At 41.6% G+C, this 24,983-nt stretch overlaps 1 protein-coding gene across 4 annotated transcripts; it reads right to left on the reverse strand.

Moving 5' to 3' along the window:
- Positions 1 to 1,732: 1,732 nt before the first annotated feature.
- Positions 1,733 to 16,902, reverse strand: LOC143845515 (mannose-1-phosphate guanylyltransferase 1-like). 4 transcript variants are annotated; one of them, XM_077353987.1, is made up of 6 exons: positions 16,141 to 16,902; positions 4,276 to 4,395; positions 3,985 to 4,151; positions 3,088 to 3,150; positions 2,762 to 3,001; positions 1,733 to 2,673 (listed from the first exon to the last, which is right to left on the reverse strand). In XM_077353987.1, the coding sequence occupies exons 3-6, from the start codon at positions 4,093 to 4,095 to the stop codon at positions 2,002 to 2,004; spliced, it is 1,086 nt and encodes a 361-aa protein (XP_077210102.1). In that variant the 5' UTR covers positions 4,096 to 4,151; positions 4,276 to 4,395; positions 16,141 to 16,902; the 3' UTR covers positions 1,733 to 2,001. The 4 variants fall into 4 exon arrangements, with proteins under 4 accessions (XP_077210102.1, XP_077210035.1, XP_077210176.1 ...); XM_077353920.1 differs by lacking the exon at positions 4,276 to 4,395; XM_077354061.1 differs by lacking the exons at positions 4,276 to 4,395; positions 16,141 to 16,902 and adding an exon at positions 9,716 to 9,791.
- Positions 16,903 to 24,983: the final 8,081 nt, after the last annotated feature.

Below are 24,983 nucleotides of genomic sequence, written 5' to 3' on the forward strand. Positions count from 1 at the left end.
CTCTCTCTCTCTCTCTCTCTCTCTCTCTCTCCACACCTTTAATACAGCATAAGGCATCTAAAGGTTCTCCGTGATAAATACGGGATGAGGGCAATTTGGAGAGAAATATAGTTGGAGCTCTCATAATGAATGCTCCATAAATTTATTATCTCTTATATCCTATGTTACCATGAACCAATATTGTTCCTATGTTGGTAATTTATAATCTCTTACCTCTAACACTAGATAGAAAAAACTAGTGATATAAGATATAGGAGAGTATCTTCTTAGAAAATGTTGTTCAAAGTACATATACTTTACGATACTATTTGAGTGAAACAGCCAATTACTCTAAAAGCTTAAGCTGTTAGAGTTGGTGTTATTTAATCATTTATACTTTCACAATTTGTAGGTTAAATGTAAGAGAAGGTGATATATCAGCCTTACGTCTGGGGTTTGAACTGTTAGAAATAAGTTTCAGTTTTGATCATCACTATCATACGTCTGGGGTTGTACACGTGGATTTTTAATATCAAGGAATTGTTAGGTTTAGAACCAATGATCTACTGGTCAGATACCATGTGAAACAACCAATTAATCTAAAAGCTTAAGTTGTTAGAGTTGGTGTTATTTAATCACAATTTGTATGTTAAATGTAAGAGAAGGTGATATATCAGCCTTATGACTGGGGTTTGAACGGTTAGAAATAAGTTTCAGTTTTGATCATCACTATCATATATCCAAGCGGGGTAGAGTACTGATGATCTCCTTTTATAGTCAAGCCTTCATCATTGTCACAGGCACAAGCATCAAGATGAATAAACTGTAACTTTCGGCTTTCTTATTTGTAGTGAATTTCAGATGATGGGAAAATATCATAACTATTATTATCATGAAAACTCTAGTTCAATCCATCCATCTCTTGGCCTAGATTATTCGAAACATAGATAAAATGCCATCGTCAGAAACAATCATAAGAAAAATATCCATTTATATGTGTAATCAAAAGGGACGTTAAGGGCCGTTTCGATGCCGAGAAGGTTTTGATTTGGATTTCTCACATTTGCAGCCCTTTTTGTGTTGTGATTTGGATCCGGATCAAATCCTTTGATTTCCAAATTAGCGACTGACAGTGAAAAAATCAGATTTCCAAATATGCTATGGAAATAAGTAATTGGAAATCCACAGATATGGCAGTTTCCTTCACCCTCCTTGCTCGTCAACATCTTCCCTCTCTGTCTCCCTCAACATGAGCTGGAAGATCTATTCATTTCGTATTCAAAACTCAATTCCAAATCCAAATACAAAATATGAGGTATCCAAACGGGCCCTAAGTGTTTTCCGGACCAAAAAAGGATGGTGGTGATAGACTAATTTTCTAGTACTTAATATTCTCTAATATTTTATATAAAAAGATGCCATGGGAATATAAAATGTAAGAGCGGTAAATGGGATTTTACCCAAAAGAAGAGTGTACAAGGCTAAAAATTTATTTGATAATACATGCTTAAGTGTGGGCAAAGAAAACCCTAGTTGTCGGTGCGGCAAGATCGTGCTCTGTGTTCATACAGTCATAAGTATGAGTGACTTTTTACGCAAAAAGCAAATATGAATAAAAAGTCAACCTCGGGTGAGTCAAACAATGACACAATATAGTTGAAACTATGGGTTTTAGGGTTTAAATCCGTTAAAGTTCCACATCAACAAAAATTAAAGTGGGAGACCAAAAAATCACTATCATAAGCATTGCATATACACAAAGTTTTCCAATTAATATCAACACAACAACTAACCAATATACATATCCAAAAAAGAAAACATAGATATAAATTATTCTTTCCACCTCAAAGCTTCTCTCTTCAAACTGAGAAATACTAAAGACAGACATAAGTTTTACACTTGCAAACAAGACCGAAAATTAAAAGAGAAAACAAACTTACCATGTTTACAATCACACTCTCAAGCAGACCTCTTTACATTCAACACCACAAATGAACTGAACCATCATAGTGTTTTGGAGCTTCACATAACGATTTCGGGCTTCAAGATGCTGGATTTTATCTCCTTGTGAGGGAGGACAACACCTCCATTGCTGTATATCTCATCACAAACATGAACATCCTCTCCGAGGATAGTCATATTCTCAACACGGGCCCATTGCCCGACCGTCGAGTGCCAACCGATGATACTGCCGGAGATGCACGCGTGCTTCTTGATACGGACCCCGCGCATCACGGTGCATCGTGACAGCCTCACTCCAGACTCGACCATGCAGCCCGGACCAATAGCGACATCGGGCCCGATCAGACAGCCCTCCCCAATCACTGCACTCTCATGAACCAAGACGTTTCCAACAATGTGTGGGCCAATGGCCAATTGAGAGGAGGATTTCTTGCGCAATGAAGCCAAATACAGTCTCAAGCCTGTGATGTAGTCCCTTGGCTGTCCAATATCCATCCAGAATCCTGGTAAGACCATGGCATAGAGCTTTTGCTCCGCGGCAATATTAGGGAATACTTCTTTCTCAATCGAGGTCGGTCTCAGTTGGATCCGATCAAGAACAGAGGGGTTCAGAAGGTAGATCCCTGCGTTGATTTTGTTACCAACGAATATTTTTGGTTTTTCAACGAATTTGTTCACCTTCCCAGTTGCCTCCTCCATGACCACGACGCCATATTTGGATGGCTCATCCACCTATCAATATAGAAACTTATTTAGAAGCTTTTTTCATGGAAAGGGCGTACTCGAGAAACAAAGCAAAGGGCAATAAAATTTGAATTACCTTGGTTACCATGATGGAGGCCTCTCCACCATGAGCTTTGTGGAATTGAATCATTTCTTTAAGCGGGTAGTCGCTGATGACATCACTGTTGAGGACGAAAAACGGCTCACCAGAATCATCTATCAGCTTGTCTCTTGCGAGAGCTAGTGGACCTGCAGTGCCGAGAGGCTCAGTCTCTCGTGAGCAGGTAATCTTGATCCCAAGTTTAGCCTCAAATTCCTTCAAGAAATTCATCATCACCTGCAAAAACACAAATTTAGCTACAAAGTGATCTAATTGAGTATTGATAGTTTGGTGGGATGGCATGGGTGTTTCGTTTGTTATACCTCTGGTTGGTAATTGATAGCTAAAACCACTTCAGTTACGCCTATTGCTTTTAGAGCTTCGATCTGACAAAAAGTAATATACACAAATGACTCGTTGTTAGTATATAGAACAAGATTCATCTATGAAAATAAACAGAGAAATAAAAGAAGAGCATTCATTTTTGCAAAACATAAGGCTAATACTGCAAGAACCTTGTTATCCAATAGGATATAGAATCTATGTAAGCGAAGAACAAAGGGCTAGTATAAGAAGGTTGTATTCATCTCCTGAAATTAGAATTCATTAAAGTAGATGAGAACAATTTGTTCTTTCTTCTACAGTGGGCAATAAAAAGCAGTTTTTTCAAGCAAATGGTGGTTTGACCTGACTTACAATTAATAAAGGAATTAGATCCAAGAGACGAAGATTGAATACTCAAAAATCTATTCCAAAGGAAATTTACCCATGAACTTAAATGGTAAATATGGAGTTCATACTGTTGACAGAAAACTTGTTTCTAAAAAAAATCTCATGGAGAATTTAGAGAAGTAACTCTTGCATAAATATAGGGCTTGGACTCAAGCAATTTGAGTATCAACACCTCAAAACAAGGCTTGGACTCAAGCAGCTTAGAGTATCAACGCATCAAAAGACTCAAGCCACTTAGAGTATCAACACATCAAAGACTCAAGCAACTTAGAGTAACAACGCCTCAAATTCAATACACAGCTATTGACAGAGATCTAGCCATTCAAAATCTTTCCCAAAAAAATAGACCCAATTGAATATTATTGAAAGAAATAAGAGTATAACAAGATTCAACATGTTCAAGAGAAAATAAAAAGAATCTTCCAACTTAGCATCCAAAAAAAGGTTATCTCTTCGTTAAATACAAACACAATCTTTATGAAATATACCTGATGCAGGATCATGGGCTTGTTAGCAAAATCAACAAGTGGCTTGGGGACACTGAGTGTCAGTGGCCGCAACCGTGTACCAAATCCTCCGACGAGAATGAGCGCCTTCATGGTGAAAATATAAGCCCCTAATTCTCCGGTAGATCGAACAGTCAAACCTAATTCTCCTGTAGATCGAAAAATCAAACGCTCAGAAAGCAATGCAACCCAAGGGAAACATTGGCCAACATGTAGTAACCAAGCCTATCCTTATTTAGATATCAAAAATGATACTCCTTTACGGAACTCTACCCTAATGCCTGTTATTTCTAATCATGACAAGGAACTAGTTATCGGCGTTAGCAGCCGGGTGTCCATCTGAACTTGACACGGATTCTACCAGCTGCTTTATGAAGGGGAGAACACCAAATCCTGACATAGGAATACAAGAAAACCAGGGAAATTTAAAGCCAGAGAGTCAAAAAAGGGTTCCAAAAGAGAGTACCAGGTGTTGAAACAAGAGCTAATGTGCTAATTAGTAAGGAAATATGTCAGTATATTTTAGATGGAACAAGGATACAAATTCCGGCCAACATACAGACTGGATTTTGGCCACCCAAATCCTGAAATTTAAAGCCTAGTCGAGAAAGGGTTCCAAAAGAGGGCACCATGTGTTGAAACAAAGGCCAATGTGCTAATTAGTACGGAAATATGTCACTATATATTACATGGAACAAGGAAACAAATTCCAGCTAACATACAAAATGGATTTTGGCCAGAGCGTTGAATTTCCCAAAGCTTCCAAATCGAAACAATTTGGAGATAGAAATATGATTTGTAATCTTTCGCCTAAATTTGGAATTGCATTTAGAACAACGAAATAATCGAAATTTCAAATGTCATTAAATTATGACTGTCCTTTTTTAAACAATAGAAACAACTGCAGATAAATTTAAAAGAAAGACTGCCCTAATTTAAAACCTACCAAAAGCATGCTCATCAAGGTTTTTTTTTTTTTTTTTTACCTTGAATTGGTGCTGAAAGGAAGATGAAAGGGATATAGTAGTAAAATTCGGAATTTTAAGGGCATATTAAAGAAAATCATAGAATCAAAGGTCGGATCTGAGAATTAGGTCGAAATTAACCACTGCTTTCTGTAAAATACAACTCTGAAGAATCAAAGTAGTGAAAAATCAAAAGGAATAGCAGGTCTTCTCAAAAGAACAAACAGACAAAAAACGCAAAAGGATCATAACAGCTGTTGAAAACCAAAGCTCGTTAAAAAGGAAAATGATAAGGAAGAAAAAGGAAAATAATCCCGAATCCTTAGAAACTTTATGAATTCAAACCCCTTTCTAGTACCAACCTTGATAACTTAGTGAAGTTGGTGCATACACGTGAAAATTGCTCAAAGAAAAATAATAGCACTTGCTAGTACGTACAAAAAGGGAAAGCAGAGCCTTATTTGATATTTTTCCCAATTTCTTTACCAAGTCTCCAATGTTATGGATGTCACCGACATAAATAAATAATAATAATAGTTCTTGTGATGGCGGCATCAACTGAGGATTCAAAAGTGTACCAGCTCAAACGATATCGTCACTAGCCAGTAGAGAAAAGTACGGAATGTAGGCTCAAGTTTCAAGGAATTGCGGATTTCGGACACCTTTTAAAACAAGAATCAAACACGGGTTATTCTTCAAAATCGGGTGGTAAAAAGACCCTGATACCCTTCTTACATCAACAGAAACGTCCTTCAGCTTCCTTTTTCATTACTGCCCATTAAATTGGCGCGGTTCACAAGGCATCTTTTGGTTCGTTTGAATGTGTATTTGAACCGACATAACCTTGGGTTTGTTTCTAACTTGACCGTCGGAAATAACTAGAGATGGATAGATGCTTGACACGTGTTGAAAAAAAATTTGGAACGCTGGCGCCTTTATACACGACCGGTTTGGTTTGGATTTGAAATCTTTCTTTGAACCCAGAGTCCCTTGGGTTCGTCTAAATCTTGGTCGTCACCAATATGCATACACGGTCGGATCCACGACACGTGGACATCAATATGGAACGGTGGCGTCTTCTAATAATACCACCTCTCTGTATGAGATTCCGCCTGCGTACCCATTATTTACGCTAGCGTGCCCATTATTTCCACTTACACCCTATTTCTACCGGCGTCTTCTAATAATACCACCTCTCTGTACGAGATTCCGCCGGTGTACCCATTATTTCCGCTTACACCCTATTTCCGTCGGCGTCTTCTAATAATACCACTTCTCTGTAAGATTCCGCCGGCGTACCAATTATTTCCGCTTACACCCTATTTCCGCCGGCATACCCCTTGATATTCCGGCGGCGTACTCTAGAATCCGGCGACGAACCCAGAAATTCGACAACGTACTCGGTATTCCGGCGGTGTACTCTAAAATCCGTCGGCGTACCCATTATTATTTCTGCCGGCGTACCCATTATTTCCGCCGGCATACCCATTATTTCCGTTTACGCCCCATTTCCACCGGCGTACCCCTTGCTATTCCGGCAGCGTACTCAATTGCCCTCTAAAAGTTTGGATTTTTTTTAGTAGGCTTAAGTCGATAGATTTATTTTGATTTTTTTCCCGTAAAGTTGGCCCCCTAATTTCGGGATTTTTTCTTCAATAGCTCTTTGATTTTTTTTCCATTAATTTACCCCTTTATTTTCTGGATATTTTTTTGCTTAAATCAATTCCTAAACTCTCTCTCTGTTTAGTTTTATTTTTTCCATAAAGTTCCCCTTTATTTTTGGATTTTTTTCTTAGACCAGTTCCTAATCTCTCTCTTATTGTTACGTAAAGTTGGATGATCCTAATCGTCTTATCTACAATGAGATTGTTCGTTATAGAAACCTATATAGATCTGAGGGTTGGGATCATCCAACAAATGAACGGTTTGGTTGATATTTTCACTCCCCCACTTTCTCATCCTTTAAGATCGTCCTGGATGATATTTTCACTCCCTCACGTTCTCATCTTTAAGATAATGATTGGACGTTTTCAATTCTCATCCATCTGAAAGAGCAACATAGGAGGACTCTTATGATGTCAGAAGGGTATCAGGGTCTTTTTCCCACCCGATTTTGAAGAATAACCCATGTTTGACTCTTGTTTTATAAGGTGCCCGAAATCCGTAATTCCTCGAAATTGAGCCCGCATTCCGTACTTTTCTCCACCCAGTACCTTGATTTGGGTAGGTGATGAGTAACAGAGCCACCGACTAGACAGCTCTCCTTCATGAGAATATTAGGATACAAAGACTATAAAGATGATGTGTATCACGGGCTTGACGTTTCAGTTCCAGCTTGCGGATTTTTAGGGCACTAACAAGGGAACCTATGTTCCTCCCGGAATGAGAGCAGGTAAGGAGAGAATAGGAATGGAGATGAGATGTAGAAATGAAGAGAACTCGGTTCGGGTCACCAATCTTTCGGAGGATACCGCCCGACCTCCTTTCTTCCAAGGGTGCCTGTGAGCCTAGGCATTCCTCCATAAAATAAATCAAAAGTTTCAAGGAAGACTTACTTGTTGGTAAACCTAGATTAGCTAATGCAAATATAGGAAAGGAAAAAAATGAAAAAAAATTAAATCAGTATCCTTCCATTTGTATTTTGAAAGAGAAAGACTTGAAACTCCATCCTTATCTTTGTTATAATGGTGTTCTAGAAGAGAAGTGGCACTTTAAGATCTTGTCTGTATGCTTTCTTTAAGTTGAAAAAAACAGATGTTGACCAACGACCATTTCAATATCTTATCCTTCTCATGCCTGTTGTATGTCAACTTCCAAAACAGGCACGACTGGTTCAAAGGTTGTTTCATTGCAAGAACACCCCCCCCCTCTCTCTCTCTCTCTCTCTCTCTCTCTCTCTCTCTCTCTCTCTCTCTCCATTTTTTCAAATTTAAAAAGCTTCCTGTCATTCAAACATAAAATGTGCATCATCAATCGCAAATGGCTCTAACCCAAAACCGAAGAAGCTTTTAAGAAAATCTAATGCATAGTTGCAATGACCAGAGATTGGGAAATTGCATTCTCATTTAGATTTAATTGCAGTAAATAAAAGGCCCTTTTGGCCATGAAACAGGATTTTCTAAGAAAAACACATTTTCACCCACTAATTCCATACTATTTCAATAACAACACCATGGTGCAAGGCTCCTTCGGTAGCCCTTAAACTTATTCACCAGCTTAGAAGTAAAGAAACAAAAGAAAACGCAAGATTATCATACATTTTTAATATAACCTGTATAGTAACCAAATTCACACAACCTATGGCAAACCATGTAGAACCCATTTTACATTTGTGACCACTAGAGAGTTCGGCGAGTGGAAGAGCGGCAGCGTGGGGATGATTGAGAGGTGGTGGAGCTGATGAGATGTGATGGGGTATAAAAAGTCACCCCTAATTAGCTGTCGACACATGGCCCACGAAAGGGCCCACCCAGAAGTTGACACCAGCCTCAGGGGTAGCCAGGTAATCCACCTAGGGCAGGTAAAATTTGGCCCACTCATGGGCTGCCACCTGTCTTGGGGTAGGTAATTCAACTGCCTCAGGCTCTCACTATAAAAGGCCTCCTAAGGCTCAAAGGTAAGGATCGAATCCCCAAGAGTGAGAATCCCTAAAATTGCCTTTTCTCCTTTTTTGTGCCCATTACTGACTTCCGTCCGGAGCACGACTCCGGGTTGGTATTCTAACCGGGTTCTCCCTTGCGCAGGTCACAGTTAATTAGCCAGCTCGGACTACCAGGACTCGCCAGATCACCTCTTTCGTCACTCCCTCATCTGTTACCAATTTTGTGCCTAACATATTGGCGCCATTCGTGGGACCCTGAACTAAAAGCTGTTCAAATCCCCTTCATAATATGGCAGGACGGAGGACTGCTCGAGTACCCCCTGCGTGGGTGACCAGACCTGAAACGCACCGTATGACTCGAAGCGAGCGAATTGTTTCACAGGTGGTAGCTCCCCCTGCAACAGCGGAGCAAAGCCCGGTTCACTCGGAACACCTGAATCCCGCTCCTACTCCTGAACAGATCTAAACTCTCTTTCAACAGATGACAACTCTTGTTGATCAGTACAAAAACCTGATCCAACAAGCACCTCTGCAACACCCCCTGGAAGCCTTCCGATCTGTGCAGGAAAGGTCGAATGCCCCCAGGAGAGAGCCTATACCTCCCCGCCGAGATCATACCCACCACTCCTCAGGGAGAGTCCATCACTCCCGAACAAGACATGCGTGTGGACCCCGATCCGAGAGAGGCGAGGGACGAGCCCCCAGAAAGTCTCTAGATCATCCACGTGTGAAGGAGAGCTCTCCCAAGGAACTCTAAAAAAAAGTGCCTCTCACAGCATGAGTGGCGATGTAAAGTGAGATACCTCTCGATTCGGGGACTAGCCCGGATTCAAGACGTACCTTAAACAAAGAAGAGTCGTCATCTAAGGAAGTCGCCCTAGATCTCATACTATGCTCTGTTGCAATGGATAACCAGAGATATAAAAAAAAATTATGCCTGGTTACGAATTTGGAAGATCCGAAGAGCACCCCATCCGCCCAAGTGCAAGCACTTTGTCTCTTATGCCATTTATTTATTGATTTTGAAGAGTTTTGGGCAAAAATCATGTGAAATGGGAACGGATATCCCCGAGAAGACGCCTACCTAATCATGCATATCTCGGAGATGAATAATAAGCACATATAAAAGAAATAAAAGAAATGTCACCTAAGAGTTGCTAGGTTTTGAGTGTCATGCCTAATTGGTGTCTAAATTCTGATAGGCAAACACATGCATGCTACAGCTAAAGGTATAAGGTCTGCACAAGATATAATAATATGATAAGCTAGAAAGATAAATGAGTTACAGCTAAGCATATGATCAAGGTAAATAAGCAGGTAAATGCTACAGCTAAGCATGTAATCAAAACAAGTAAGCGGATGAATGCTACAGCTAAACATGTGAGTAAGTAATGAAATGATCACACACTATCATAATCCTATGCAAGAAATCATAATCAATATACAAAAACAAGCCTTAAAGTACGAACAACAAACCCTAAGACTCTAAGGCCTAAACCCGAGTCTTTAGATGATATGATGTTCATCCAAAGAAGCCTACGTATCCCCCGCCTCTTACACGAATCAAGGCAACGTAGTTCTTCGCACCTATTCTAGGCTATGATGCCTAAGACATCTAAACCTCTATCCTAGACTCGACCTAAAAGATCGGACTAGTTATTAAAGCTTCTTGTGCGATTATTTAAATTCCAGTGGATTGTGGATTTTAGGACACCCTATATGCCCTAACTAAATGCAGGTTAGCCTTAGACTACTGCAAGTGGTTCCTACAAACTATGTGTAACTAGGCTGTGTGTCCTAAGGAAAACAATGGGATTACTAGCGCATCCTAGACCTAATCATCAGTCGACAATGTGAATCGCCAACTGATCGGACGGAGGCGTAACCTATTCCTAGCTAGGACAGACTCCTAACTCTAGAACAAACAAGACAGACTCCTAACTCTAAAACAACTCAGAGATGAATAATAAGCACATATAAAAGAAATAAAAGAAATGTCACATAAGAGTTGCTAGATTTTAAGTGTCATGCCTAATTGGTGTCTAAGTTCTGATAGGCAAACACATGCATGCTACAGCTAAAGGTATAAGGTCTGCACAAGATATAATAATATGATAAGCTAGAAAGATAAATGAGTTACAGCTAAGCATATGATCAAGGTAAATAAGCAGGTAAATGCTACAGCTAAGCATGTAATCAAAACAAGTAAGCGGATGAATGCTACAGCTAAACATGTGAGTAAGTAATAAAATGATCACACACTATCATAATCCTATGCAAGAAATCATAATCAATATACAAACACAAGCCTTAAAGTACGAACAACAAACCCTAAGACTCTAAGGCCTAAACCCGAGTCTTTAGATGATCTGATGTTCATCCAAAGAAGCCTACGTATCCCCCGCCTCTTACACGAATCAAGGCAACGTAGTTCTTCGCACCTATTCTAGGCTATGATGCCTAAGACATCTAAACCTCTATCCTAGACTCGACCTAAAAGATCGGACTAGTTATTAAAGCTTCTTGTGCGATTATTTAAATTCCAGTGGATTGTGGATTTTAGGACACCCTATATGCCCTAACTAAATGCAGGTTAGCCTTAGACTACTGCAAGTGGTTCCTACAACCTATGTGTAACTAGGCTGTGTGTCCTAAGAAAAACAATGGGATTACTAGCGCATCCTAGACCTAATCATCAGTCGACGATGTGAATCGTCAACTGATCGGACGGAGGCGTAACCTATTCCTAGCTAGGACAGACTCCTAACTCTAGAACAAACACAACCAGGACAGACTCCTAACTCTAAAACAACCCAAACATCTAGGATAGACTCCTAACTCTAGGAGAAGATCTTTTTGAAAACTGGTGTAAAAGATTCGTTTGAAGAATTTTTGTATTTTTGGAAGGTTTAAAAGGTTTATTTTTAAAGGTTTGACTGAACTTGGAATATAGATCCCAAGCTGCCTACGTACCTCGTGGAAAATGATCAAGCCAACGTAGTTCGGAAACATAACTTCCTAATACGCTCCTAAGACTCATCTTTTCAGATGCTTTGCAGTTTCAAATGTTTTTGATGTTTTGAAGTTTTGGATTTCTGTTGTTTTTAAATTTTCAAAGTTTCCAAGTATTTTTGAGTTTTGAATTTCTGAGATTTTTACAGGATTCTCCCTTCTAGCCAAAGGGGAAACAAGGAGACAATCAGAAGGAGAAGAACACTCCTGTAATCCATAACCTGGAGAAGTGTCAGATGAAAAGACGAAACCCTTTTAGCCTAAGGGTTGTCCTAAACAAGCAAATCGGTGTCTCAAATAGATGATAGAATTGATGAAATCCCGAGAAAGTGTGAAAACCTAAGAAGACTGAGTTAGACCCCAAAAGAAGGGAGAAAAACTAAATAAAAAATGAAGTCTTGCATTGCTCTTCTTCGAAAGAGTGTGCAGATGAGACAAGGCCTCTTTCTCAAATGAAAATGGTCATTATGATCAATGAGGCATAGGCTGTCTCCTAAAAGAGAAGAATCGACTAGAGAATGAGACTGGGCGAGTCTCCTGAAAGAAAATGATGAGACTGGGCAAGTCTCCCTAAATGAAAAAGATGAGACTGGGCGAGTCTCCCTAAATGAGAATGACCATCCAATGAGACACTGAATGTCTCCTATGGAGGGCTCCAAGTATCCTTACCACTGCCCTTATAATGATAAAAAGGGTTAGGGCAACTACCAGACCAAGTTAATTTTCAACTAGTAAGGGGTGCAACTTGTGAGACTTAGATAGTCTCCTATGTGTAAACTCTCTAGTGAGACAAAGCATGTCTCCTAAGGGTGCGGCTTTTCTACCGAGACATAGCTTGTCTCCTAAAAGGAGAGGCTCCAGATGACTCTTTCATTGCCCATGCAATGAATGAGGACTTCTAATGTACAAGGTTACATGACTTAAAAAAAAACTGGGCAAGTCTTATAAATAAAAGAGGGGAGTGCTACTTGGACTGAGCAAGTCCCCTAAGGATGGGCTTGGGATGACTCATTCATCGCCCTTTGCAATGAAGGAAGGATTCTATAGTTTAAACACGTCAAAAAGACTTAATAAATCTTCTAAATGAGAGAGGGGAGAGCTACTCGGAACTAAACAAGTCCCCTAAGGATGGGCTTGGGCTAACGCCTTCATCGCCTATGCAATGAAACAAATGCTTAAAGGTATCTGAAAAACTAGGTTAGTCTTTCTCTAATAAGCTCTAGCATGAGATTGAGCTAGTTTTCTAGGGATGCAACTTTCTAATGAAACCAAAATGGTTTCCTTAAAGGATACTTTTCAACTGAGACAAAGCATGTCTCCTAAAATGGGAAGACAATAATTGCAAGTTTATCAAAGGTTAAAAGAAATGGTTGTATACATGTCATCATATAATGCAATGCAAGATAAATTAAGAGTTGGGCCTACTATTCTCTAAAACATAAGCTATAAAAGTTAAGGAAAAAAATGGATTTCCAATATGCGTGAGATAAAGACTACCTAGGCTGCATGAACAGATAGCTAACCCAAAAAGTTTTGGAATTATAAAGTATAAAATCTAAATAGTTTTTTCAATATAAAACTTAAGCCATGCAATTTACTAGATGCTTGAACTGATGCACACATGTAAATATCATATTTGGTATATTACAAACTCAACAATTCAAAGTGAAATATATTTACATTTGCGCATATTAAATGAAACCTGACCAACTTATCCATACATCTATACTCATAATTAAAACAAAAAACTACAAAAGGACTCTAACTGCTCTACCCATAATGACATTAACGCAATCCTAAACACAAAACTCTTCAAGAAATTAAAGGGTTAAAATCAATTTTGCAGAAAAGCTTTGTTAGGCATACCCTGTTTGGTTTAGGACAGCAAATAACATTGCATGGATCACACTATAGCATAAACTCTTTAATATTACTATTTTTTTTTCAAAAAGCCAAACCTGTACAGTTATGCTCTGTATAAATTATATCAATAATAACTTCTTATTCAATGTCATCTTGCCTACTCTACTCGCCCAATGTATCCAATATCCATAAACAACTACATATAAATATTGAAGTTCAATGTTCTATTGATTTTACAAAAGATATTCTTGGGCAAATAATATAAAAAAAAAATGTGACAAAGCTACTGTCATTGAATCAAGCTGTGCCTTGTAACCAGTTTACCATGCATGATGACAAAAAGACTAAAGGAAAATAATCTTATCCAATTAAAAATAAGCATCAAAGCATCTGAAAATATCAAATGTATACCTATGATGCTTGTTAGTTCTCTGATGCATTACACAGATGATTCATAATCTCATGATACTTTTCAACTAGTGATGAAATATACATATGGGTTCAACAAATGAAACTCAAACCATACTTTGTGCACACAGGGATAGCATACAAGCACCATATTATTATGTTAATGACAGAACCTACATGTGTAATCATTGGATAAAATTCCAAAATCTCAAGGGAAAGAGATCCTGTCCTTATCAAAAAGGATGTGAGGGCTGTCCGTATCAACAGGGGTGTGAGGGCTGTCCATGCCAAAAAGGGTGTGAAGGCTATGGAAAATTAGTCATGATAAAGCGAATACAAAAGAACAGTATTGGCATCAAATTATGAAAATTGACTTAAGCATAAAGGTTATTATCACTTCCTAAAAAAAATATCATTAGTGCTTCTATATATATATATATATATATATATATATATATACTCTACCATTTCATCATTCAAGAGTACTATCTATTCTCAATACTTCATCATAAAAATCTCCATAGAATACATAAAAACTGATGTGCTTTGTTATAAACCAAACCTTATCAACAAGTTTCGATTCAGATGAACTAAGTACAAAAGGAATAAAACCCTGCACCATCTTTGTATCTATACTTCATTCCAATTCGGCATGCCAACCATAAGAAAACTGTTACTCTACCTTAAACATGACAAAACTCAAACAATAAAAGAAAAACGCCCTAAAGACAAAGATTTAAGGGAAAATAATAGATTTAGAGGACAATCTTCACTACCTAACAACTGATGGACTTTAAATATAACCCTTGATACATATAAACACTAGATTCAGAATGTATTCATAATTTTAACCGCAAAATCATGGGCATAGGAAAACTAATTCTTGGCCTTAAATTTCCAACTGCCGACCTTATCCTATTATTGAAAACATAAGTATTTGGAACAAGTTCATAGCCCAATCACATTATTTCTCAAATGCAAAACCTTTAACTCCAACAGAAACCATAAACATAACCTGAACTTTATCCGGTTATCAAAATTATAATCACAAAATCACAAGGCATTACATGTCATGATTTTACTAATACTATGCACAGCCAACAATAAGAGAATAGATGAACATGTGACTTAGTTAGGTAAAATAATTTTCAGTCAGCTCCAACACAATAAAATCCTACTATCACCCGAATTCTATCATCTGAATGTCTAAAGCCTAATTGAGAGATGTCATCACCATGAAATATCTACGCTAAATTCAGTTTATCCTTTACTTGTACTACAGCAGGCGTGTTAGAAAGAAAAAACAAGCTAGAAGCTATACAACCACTGAGACATAATTTGAATGATATAATTTTCAATTGAACTAATGAGCATGGAAACCTCACTTAAAATCATTTCCACCATGCTTTATGAATCACTATGCTCCTTGACCCTAATCATTTTTTTGTAAAATATAATGCTGCTCAAGTAGTTTGCAGTCCTAAAGAATCTTCAACAACCCCAATTACAGTAAACTCATTTACAAATTAAAGGGAGGGATAGAAACAAGGCACTGAATCAGTGCAAAACAAGGGCTGTTTTATGCCAAAACAGGGATTAAACTGTGCCAAAACAGGGGCTGTTTTGTGCTAAAACCGGGGCTGAATTGTGCTAAAACCGAGGCTGAATTGTGCTAAAACCGAGGCTGAACTATAGATGTACTGACTTTATAAGCATTCAAAAAATGAACCTGCTGTATAAACTTAGTTCACAAATAGATGAATATGCAAAACATGAGCTAAACATTTTACTGAACATACTACACAACTTTCCACTTGAACCTATCTAAACAAAAGAGTCATCAACTGGAATACCTTACAAATTATGCCTCAACTAATTCCGACCAAAACCATTTGAATTTTTGTACATGATAGAAGATAAGATCATATTCATATTAAATTTTCAACTATATAAGAAAAACTGAACCAGCTCATAATTATTGAATAGAATGCAAATTACAAAAATGACTCAAGCTAGTGATAATATACACATGGAGGCAATACAAAACACTAGAATGAAAAGTTAAGTTTAAAACAGAATTCTTGATCGAAATTCATAGATCAGCATCCATATATTTCAAAAAAAAATAAAAAAATCAAGTAGTGAATGATAAATATTATATAAGAAAACACCACAGAGCATAATGAGCACCATATCAAAGCATAGGTAACAAATGAGCGAACTGATCTATAAATTCAAACCATGAATCGAAGACAAAAAAAATAAAATTTAGCAATAGTAATGACTTACCTGATGAAACAGATATCTTGTTTTTCCCCTTTCACCTTTACCTCTAGCTGCTCTGAAAATTTCCTTTAAAAATCCCTAATTTTCCCTTGAATTCTATTTCTTGATCCTTTCTCTGCAACTTTCTCTGCAATTTCAGATTCCGAGGACACAACAGGAGGAGACGAAGATAGAAGAAACGTGATAGAGTTCACAATAGCAGATCTATTAGAAATGAGTTAAATTGAAAGTAAAAGTGACGAATTCAAAGCTTGGAGATGTGGATCTAAAACTTTACAACTGAAATCAATGATTTCTTAGAAAATCTAGGGTTTATAGTTGAAAATAGGTAAAGGAAGAAGATTAGCCAAACAATCGAACAAGGTGGAAGATTATTGGCCGGAGAAAGCAAAGACCGGCCGGAGGTTAATCAGAATTTGACCGGAGAAAAGAAGAAAAGAGCAAGGTTAGGGTTAGGGTTTCTATAGAAAAAAGCTTGAGATCTATAGCTTATTAACAGATTTTTAGCTTGCAATCGGTGAAGAAGATGATCGTAGAAAGGAAAAAAAAAATGAGAACGCGAGCTAATTGGCCGGAGAAGATGATCGAGAAGATGAACTGGCCGGAATCTGTCGAAAATCCGGCAACATCCACCGGAGAAGACAAACGGAGAATTAAGGCTTTGGGGAAAAAAATTGGGGAAGAAAACTCTCTCTCTCTCGTTCTCTCTGATTTCTGGAAAATGAAATTTTTTTTATTTTTTTTTTTTGGCAGGTTGAAAATGAGATCTCTTCTCCTTGCAAATGAGTTTTTTCAGTTTTTATATGAATAGGAGGGAGTGATACTGGCACCACCATTTTGATGAGCGCGCGATTTTGCGCGAAAATGGATAGGCACACGACCGTATCGTGTCCTATATGCTCCTGCTCGGCTGCTCAGCTCTGATCAGGATAATTCACCCCCCGATCTGTATTTGCACCACGACACCTTCTCAGCTCGTCGCTAGGCAAACGAGCTCGGACTTCGACAAAATTTTGCAGAGACCTAGATAGGACCTTAAGCTATTCTATGGTGAAATTTGGGAATCTAAATCATTGGTTTGATGGAGTATCTATTTACACAAAACCAATTAGAGCTCAGTCAAAATGGGGTGTCTACAATGCGCAAACAGAGCCTCATCACTGTCGCCGGTCATGGTCTCGATCGGTGCAGAGGCGCCCAGCCAAGGAGGGCCACGCACCTCAGGAGAAATCCCGACGTCGTCGGAGCTTAGAAAGCCACTCTGACTCGGCCGCGAGTCCAACTGTTGAGAAAAGAGACAGGCCGACGGGCCGAGTGGAAAGACGAGCCGATCCAATGCTACGAAGATTCGAGGAAATAGACCACCGAATCGAAGAGCTGGCAAAGGATCAGGGCCAGCCCATCTCAAGGACGTTCTCAAGCAGACCACCTTTCACTGATAAAGTGCTGCACGCACTGGCACCCAAAGGATTCAAGATGCCGCAGGTTTCACAATATGATGGAACCACTGATCCCGTGGACCATTTAGAGACATTCAGAACTATGATGCTCCTCCACGGCGCTTCAGACAGATTTCTTTGCAGGGCCTTTCCCACTACCTTGACAGGGGCCGCGAGAGATTGGTATTCGCAGCTAAAGCCGAATTCAGTCGATAACTTCGAGGATTTCGGAGATGACCTGGCTTGGCACTTCAAAGGCAGTCGGCGGCCGAGGAAAAACTGCGGCGTCGCTGATGACATTGAGGCAAGGAGATAACGAGTCTCTGAAGGCATTCGTGGGGCGGTTCAATAGAGAAGCCCTTCAAGTGCCCAACCTTGATCCTTCTGCTGCTACGAACGCCCTCCTCACAGGCGCCCAATCCAGTGACTTCCGGCGATCAGTAGCCCGCCGAAATCCGTACTCTCTAGCAGACCTCATGACCGGAGCGGAAGAATACATATCCGTAGAAGAGACACTGGCTGCCCTGGACTCGAGCAGGAGGAGAACCTCCGAAGAAAAGAAACCTATGAAGCAACGTAGGGATGATAAGGCCTCATGAAGAGAAAGGAGCCCTCGGAGAAGGGAAGAGAGCTACACGCCCCTCAACACGTCCAGAACCCACATCTTGGCTAAGATTAGAGAAGATTTCGTTAGGTGGTCAGCGAAAATGCTTTCCAAAGGAAACAAGAGGGATAAGGCCAAAAACTTGAGTCCCAGCTCGGGTTGGACATGCCTAAAGCCTGAGGTTCACCTCAGGTTGGGCCTACGACCGACCTGCTCAGTTAGAATAAACATGTCCAAAAACCTGAGTCCCAGCTCGGGTTGGACATGCCTAAAGCCTGAGGTCCACCTCGGGTTGGGCCTAAGACCGACCTGCTTGGTTAGAATAAACATGTCCAAAAACCTGAGTCCCAGCTCGGGTTGGACATGCCTAAAGCCTGAGGTCCACCTCGGGTTGGGCCTAAGACCAACTTGCTCAGTTAGAATAAACATAAGTCCAAAAACCTGAGTCCCAGCTCGGGTTGGACATGCCTAAAGCCTGAGGTCCACCTCGGGTTGGGCCTAGGACCGACCTGCTCGGTTAGAATAAACTTAAGTCAAAAAACCTGAGTTCCAGCTCGGGTTGGACATGCCTAAAGCCTGAGGTCCACCTCGGGTTGGGCCTGAAACTGATACGTTCGGTTGAAACTGTAAAATGCTAATTTCTAACTCAATTTGAACGTGCTCACTACGGACCAAAAGCCTGCCTCGAGCTAGGTCGAAGATCGAGTCGTTACTAGGGGTGCAACTTGGGTTGGGTTGAACCCGAACCCGACGGGTTGAACCCGATTTTTGGGCGGGTTGGGTTGACCAATTTCGGGTTGGGTTCGGGTCCGGGTTGGGATTTGGCAACCCGACTTAAATTCGGGTTGGGTTGGGTTGGGGACTAGGCAACCTGACCCGACCCGTGAACCCGCCAAAGATAAACACAATTTGTCAGTATACATGTTTTTTTTTAGTTTTTGACCTTTTGTTGACTTTTTTGTTTTTTCTTTCCATCCTTACAATTATAATACTTATTTAATATATCCCATTAACTTATATCCAAAAAGTAAAGGCAAACAACAAAATAAAGTAAAAAGTAAACAGGTGATTCTCATGGTCAACCCGACCCAACTTGGGAAATCGGGACGGGTCGGGTTGGGTTCAGGTTAGGGAAAAATCAATTTGGGTTGGGTTGGGTTAGCCAAGCCGGGTTGAAACTCGGGTTGGGTTGGGTTAGGGTTGGGGGTTGAAGTTTTCGGGTTGGGTTGGGTTGGCCTCAACCCGACCCAACCCGACCCGAGTTGCACCCCTAGTCGTTACTACACCCCTAGTCGTTACTAATGCAAAGAATAAACCTATCCAAAAAGGATTAGCTGAAGCTCGCCGTGATGACCAGTTCGACCAGAATTTGGCCGACCTGGATACAACACAGCCTTTCAGACTTGCCCACAGAGAGCAAGTGGCAGCTCGCCCAAAATCCAGTTCTTCCAGCCGTTCAGAGCACACATGGTCGGACCGGATGTCTCACTTCAAAATCTTGGTCATCCGAAGCCCTTCAGAGCGTATATGGCCGAACAGGATATTTCATTCCAAAATCCAGTTCGTTCAGCCGTTCAGAGCACACATGGCCGGACAGGATATTTCACTTCAAAATCTGGTCGTCCCAAGCCGGCCAGGATATGGCACGTTCAGAAACGACAAAAATTTGGTCGTCCCAAGCTGGACAGGATATGGCGCGTACTCAAAATGATAAAAATCTGGTCGTCCCAAGCCGGCCAGGATATGACGCGTGCAGAAAAACTACAAAGACCTGGTCGTCCCAAGCCGACCAAGATATGGCGTGTTGCACAAAACGATAAAAATCTGGCCGTCCCAGGCCATGCAGAGGGCTTGGTCGGCCAGAATATTTCACTCCATGTTTTATGATCGTCCCAGGCCGTGCAGAGGGCTTGGCTGGCCAGACTATTTCTCCTGATGTTTCTGGTCATCCCAGGCCGTGCAGAGGGCTTTGCCGACCAGAGAATTTCACTTCATGTTTCTGGTTGTCCCAGGCCGTGCAGAGGGCCTGGCCGGACAGAATATTCCGCCTGATGTTTCTGGTCGTCCCAGGCCGTGCAGAGGGCTTGGCCGGCCAGCCTATTCCACCTCTTCAGAGCATACATGGCCGAACCGGATATCTCACTTCAAAATCCTGGTCATCCGAAGCCGTTCAGAGCGTATATGGTCGAACATGATATTTCATTCCAAAATCCAGTTCGTCCAGCCGTTCAGAGCACACATGGCCGGACAGGATATTTCACTTCAAAATCCTGGTCATCCGAAGCCGTTCAGAGTGTATATGGCCGAACAGGATATTTCATTCTAAAATCTAGGTCATCCAGCCGTTCAGAGCACACATGGCCGGACAGGATATTTCACTTCAAAATCCTGGTCATCTGAAGCCGTTCAGAATGTATATGGCCGAACATGATATTTCACTTCAAAATCTTGGTCACCCGAAGCCGTTCTGAGCATATATGGCTGGACAAGATATTTCACTTCAAAATCGTGGTCGTCCTAAGCCGTTCAGATAATATACAGCTGAACAAGATATTTAACTTCAAAATCCAGTTCTTCAAGCCGTTTAGAACATCTTCGGCCGAATTGGATATAACGCGTGGTAAAACTTAACATGAAGAAGGCTAAGTTGTAGCTCATCTAGTTTTTGGTTGACCTGAACCAGTTTTCAGTTCATCCGTTCCTCAAGCTGACCAGGATATAGCGCGATTCGCTACAGGACAAAATTCTGGTCATCTGAGGCCGAGCAAGATATAGCGTGATTCGTTACAGAATAAAATTCTAGTCATCTGAGGCCGACCAGGATATAGCGCGATGCGCTACAAGACAAAATCCTGGTCATCTCAAGCAGACCAAGATATAGCTACAAGATTTCTGGTCATCTCAGGCCGACTAGGAAATCTGGTCATCTCACGCCGACCAGGATATAGTGCGACTAATCTCTGGTCATCTCAGGCCGACTAGAAAATCAGATCTTCTCAAGTCAACCAGGATACAGCGCGACAAATCTCTGGTCATCTCAAGCCAACCAGAAAATCAGTTCTTCTCAAGCCGACCAGGATATAGCACGACAAATCTCTGGTCATCTCAGGCCGACCAGGATTTCTGGTCATCTCAAGCCGACCAGGATATAGCGCGATGCGCTACAAGACAAAATCCTGGTCATCACAAGCCGACCAGGATATAGCGCGATTCGCTACAAGATTTCTGGTCATCTCACGTCGACCAGGATATAGTGCGACTAATCTCTGGTCATCTCAGGCTGACCAAAAAATCAGGTCTTCTCAAGCTGACCAGGATACAGCGCGACAAATCTCTGGTCCTCTCAGGCCGACCAGAAAATCAGGTCTTCTCAAGCCGACCAGGATATAGCGCGATAAATCTCTGGTCATCTCAGACCGACCAGGATTTCTGGTCATCTCAAGCTGACCAGAATATAGCGCGACAAATTTCTGGTCATCTCAGGCCGACCAGGATATAGCACGACAAATCTCTGGTCATCTCAGGCCGACCAGAAAATAAGTTCTTCTCAAGTCAACCAGGATACAACGCGACAAATCTCTGGTCATCTCAGGCCGACCAGAAAGTCAGGTCTTCTCAAGCCGACCAGAATATAGCGCGACAAATTTCTGGTCATCTCGGGCCGACCAGGATTTCTGGTCATCTCAAGCCGACCAGGATATAGCGTGACAAATTTCTGGTCATCTTAGGCCGACCAGGATATAGCGCGACAAATCTCTAGTCATCTCAGGCCGACCAGAAAATCAGGTCTTCTCAAGCCGACCAGGATACAGCGCGACAAATCTCTGGTCATCTCATGCCGACCAGGATTTCTGGTCATCTCAAGCCGACCAGGTACAGCATGACAAATCTCTAGTCATCTCAGGCCGACCAGAAAATCAGGTCTTCTCAAGCCGACCAGAATATAGCGTGATTCGATACATGATTTCTAGTCATCTCAAGCCGACCAGAAAATCAGGTCATCTCAGGCCGACCAGGATTTCTGATCATCTCAAGCCGACCAGGATACATCGCGACAAATCTCTGGTCATCTTAGGCCGACCAGAAAATCAGGTCATCTCAGGCCGACCAGGATTCTGGTCATCTCAAGCCGACCAGGATACAGCGCGACAAATCACTGGTCATTTCAGGCCAACCAGAAAATCAGGTCATCTCAGGCCGACCAGAATTTCTGGTCATCTCAAGCCGACCAGGATACATCGCAACAAATATCTGGTCATCTTAGGCTGACCAGAAAATCTGGTCTTCTCAAGCTGACTGGGATATAGCACGACAAATCTCTGGTCATCTCAGGCTGACTGGGATTTCTAGTCATCTCAAGCCGACCAGGAGGCTTGGCCGAGCAGAATATTTCTCTCCATATATCTGGTCGTCTGAAGCCATCCAGGAGGCATGGCCGAGCAGAATATCTCAGTCCAAATTTCTGGTCGTCTGAAGCCGTCCAGAGGCATGGCAGAGCAGAATATCTCAGTCCATATTTCTGGTTGTCCCAAGTCGGGCAGGAGGCATGGCCGAGCAGAATATTTCTCTCTGTATTTCTGGTCGTCTAAAGCCGTCCAGGAGGCCTTGACCGAGCAGAATGACACTTCACTTTTCGGTCATCTCAAGCCGTGCAGACCGCCAAGAGCTGACCGCGGTAATCCATTCCGAGACACATCGCATTCAACCACTCATACCACTGCCGGCCGAAACAGACACTCGCGAGGAAATTTCACCTCTCATGCTTCCCCGAGTCACTAAAATGACTCGAGGAACCGGGGGGGCAAATGATGGGGTATAAAAAGTCACCCCAATTAGCTGTCGACACGTGGCCCACGAAAGGGCCCACCCAGAAGTTGACACCAGCCTCAGGGGTAGCCAGGTAATCCACCTAGGGCAGGTAAAATTTGACCCACTCATGGGCTGCCACTTGTCTTGGGGCAGGTAATTCAACTACCTCAAGCTCTAACTATAAAAATCCTCCTAAGGCTCAAAGGTAAGGATCGAATCCCCAAGAGCGGGCTCCGTTTGGTTGCCAGTTAAATTTTTGTCCCAGGAAGAGTTAGATAAATTTTGGTCCCATCCCATGTTTGGTTGCCTTTTAGCACTAGGTTTATTTTAATCCCACTCTTGTAATGATTGCTTGTGTGGTGAATTTTTTAATCCCACTTTTGTAATGATTGCCTTTTCATCCCATCCCAAAATAACCCAGGAACAAAAATAAACTCAGGAACCAAAAATAAGCTTGAGAGGAATTTTTTTTTCTACCCAACAGTTCAAGCAACCAAACAAAGGTTTTTTTTTCCCACCATAATCCGGTCAACCAAACATGGGATTTTTATTTTACGAGGATACTTCTAGGACTTTTTTTTTCCCACCTATCTCCCAGGGTATTTTTTTCTCCCACATAACTCCCAGGAACAAAAAAAACCCGGCAACCAAACAGAGCTGCCTATTCTCCTTTTCTGTGCCCATTACTGACTTGCCTGTCGAAGGGCCCGTCCGGAGCACGACTCCGGATTGGTCTTCTGACCGGGTTCTCCCTTGCACAGGTCACAGTTAATTAGCCAGCTTGGACTACCAGGACTCGCCAGATCAGCTCTTTCGTCACTGCCTCATCTGTTACAAATTTTGGGCCTAACGTGAATTAGAGGAAGGAGCCATGGATGAAGGTGAGGACGATGAGAAGGCACGATCTGACCAAAAAAGTTGGATCTCTGATGCCAGGAACCGGCCAGAGTTCGAGTCCCTCGGGAGCCTCATGTACGGGGAGCCGAAGGCGAGTCGTTGAGCAATGACGCTACCATTGGTGCTTGGTCATTAGCCCTGTATTGGACTATGGCTCTATAGACATAAGGAATGATACCTTCCATAAGAGAGAAAAAGTTTTTGTCTCCGTGTACGAGGTTCTTGAAGGGGAGCAAGTTGAGAGAGAGAGTTGTGTATGAATTGTTAATTGGGAGGGGTGAAAGGTAGAGAGAGAGAGAGAGTTGTGAATGAATTGTTTGGAGGGGTCCAATGTTTAAAACGAGAGGTGGGGTGCAAGGTTTAGAGAGAGAGCGGAGAGGGTTGTGTATGAATTGGTGCAATGTTTAACAAGAGAGGTGTGGTGCAAGGTTTAGAGAGAGAGAGCCTATGTGACTTGCTTGAAGGGGTGCAAGGTTTAAAAAGAGGAGTGGAGTTGGATTATTTGGAATGAGGTGGAGTCCAGAGTCCCTCGGTAGCCTCATGTACGGAGCCGAAGGCGAGTCGTTGAGCAATGACGCTACCATTGGTGCTTGGTCATTAGCCCTGTATTGGACTATGGCTCTATAGACATAAGGAATGGTACCTTCCATAAGAGAAAAAGTTTTTGTCTCCGTGTACGGGATTTTTGAAGGGGAGCAAGGTTGAGAGAGAGAGTTGTGTATGAATTGTTAATTTGGAGGGGTGCAAGGTACAGAGAGTGGGAGAGAGAGAGAGTTGTGAATGAATTGTTTGGAGGGGTCCAATGTTTAAAACGAGAGGTGGGGTGCAAGGTTTAGAGAGAGAGCGGAGAGGGTTGTGTATGAAATGGTGCAATGTTTAACAAGAGAGGTGTGGTGCAAGGTTTAGAGAGAGAGAGCCTATGTGACTTGCTTGAAGGGGTGTGATGGGGCACAAATACGGCTACGCTCCCAGATATCGCCACGTGTCATCCATGCACGAGCAGAGCCCAACCATCATGAAGAATGGCGTTGGAAAACGGCAAAGACCACACATTCATGACACGTGTCGCCCTCTCGCCGCCCAGGCCTCATCATCAC

The sequence above is a fragment of the Tasmannia lanceolata genome, unplaced genomic scaffold (assembly GCF_043159265.1).
Source record: "Tasmannia lanceolata isolate RefF3 unplaced genomic scaffold, GAP_Taslan_0.1 ptg000002l, whole genome shotgun sequence".
NCBI classification, from domain to species: domain Eukaryota; kingdom Viridiplantae; phylum Streptophyta; class Magnoliopsida; order Canellales; family Winteraceae; genus Tasmannia; species Tasmannia lanceolata.